We start from the raw sequence: 1,192 nt of genomic DNA on the forward strand, positions 1-1,192 counted from the left end.
TGGTGATCACTTAAAAGAATAGTTGGGTGACAAGATGCCTAAGGGTAAGTCAAAAAAATAACCACAAAAATCTCAAGATGAAAATGATAAAAAGGTATCGGTGGAAGTTGATGAAGTGGTGGTAGAAAATGACAGACCACAAAGTGATGTGATGCCTCCATTACAAGTCCCTTCCCCATTCCCTCAATGGCTTTAAAGAAATAAAGAGGGTGAAAAACTCAAGAAATTCATGGCTAAGCTTAGCAACCGCTCTACCAATATCCCATTGCTTAAAGCAATCTAAGAAATCTCGAGATATGTTAAGCTTATGAAGAAGTTGATGTCGAAGAAAAAGCACATTGAAGGTGACACAATTGAAGTCACCCATGGTTGTAGTGCTATCAAGATTAGAAAAATTAAGGAAAAGAATGAAGACTCCGGGGCTTTTACCATCCTTTGCACCATTGAAACACATATGTTCATGCAAGATTTATGCAATCTTGGTGCAAGTACAAACCTAATGATTTTTTCCATCTACAAAAATCTCATAATGGATACTCCAACTCCAACATCTTTGTTATCGTTACTGGAGGACTGGTCTATTAAGAGTTCGGACAGAATTTTGTATGATGGTCTAGTCATGGTGGAAAAATTTATACTTTCAACAGACTTTATGGTTTTGGATTGCGAAATGGAACAAGAAGTTACCATCATTCTTGGTCGACTTTTCTTGGTCATCGGAAGGCCCATTGTTGACTTAGAGTTAGATAAAATGTGGTTTAGAGTTCATGATGACAAGGTCTCTTTTCAAATATGCAAAACATCGAAGAAACCCATGGAGCTTCAAGTGATATAAGTGATTGATGTTGAAATTGAAGAAGAAAAGAAGGGGGAGTTTGAATACCCAACTTGAGAAAGGAGGAAGACGTTGTGCCACAATGTAAACTAAGGCCCTGTGTAGGAGGCAACCTATAAGTTCCATTAAAGTAGCTTGTATCCTTTGCTTTTTCTTTTGTAATGTAGATTTTGTTTTTGAAAATTGAATAACCTATGCATTTGTGGTATTATTGAACGTGTTGGAGGAGCTTGAAAAGAGGAAAGTGTGAAATTTTGCACTGTGAACTCAATAGGGAAAATCTGTCAAATTGTGAAATAAGCTAAATAGGGGAAAACAAGGGTGCAAAAATGCCCTCAGTTATCGCGATCACAGGCC

The 1,192-nt window shown here is 37.2% G+C and overlaps 1 protein-coding gene across 1 annotated transcript; it reads left to right on the top strand.

The window, feature by feature from the left end:
- Positions 1-307: 307 nt before the first annotated feature.
- Positions 308-835, top strand: LOC124894258. Its single transcript, XM_047404992.1, has one exon. The coding sequence runs from the start codon at positions 308-310 to the stop codon at positions 833-835; it is 528 nt and encodes a 175-aa protein (XP_047260948.1).
- Positions 836-1,192: the final 357 nt, after the last annotated feature.

Source organism: Capsicum annuum, unplaced genomic scaffold, assembly GCF_002878395.1.
Source record: "Capsicum annuum cultivar UCD-10X-F1 unplaced genomic scaffold, UCD10Xv1.1 ctg72343, whole genome shotgun sequence".
Taxonomy (NCBI): Eukaryota; Viridiplantae; Streptophyta; class Magnoliopsida; order Solanales; family Solanaceae; genus Capsicum; species Capsicum annuum.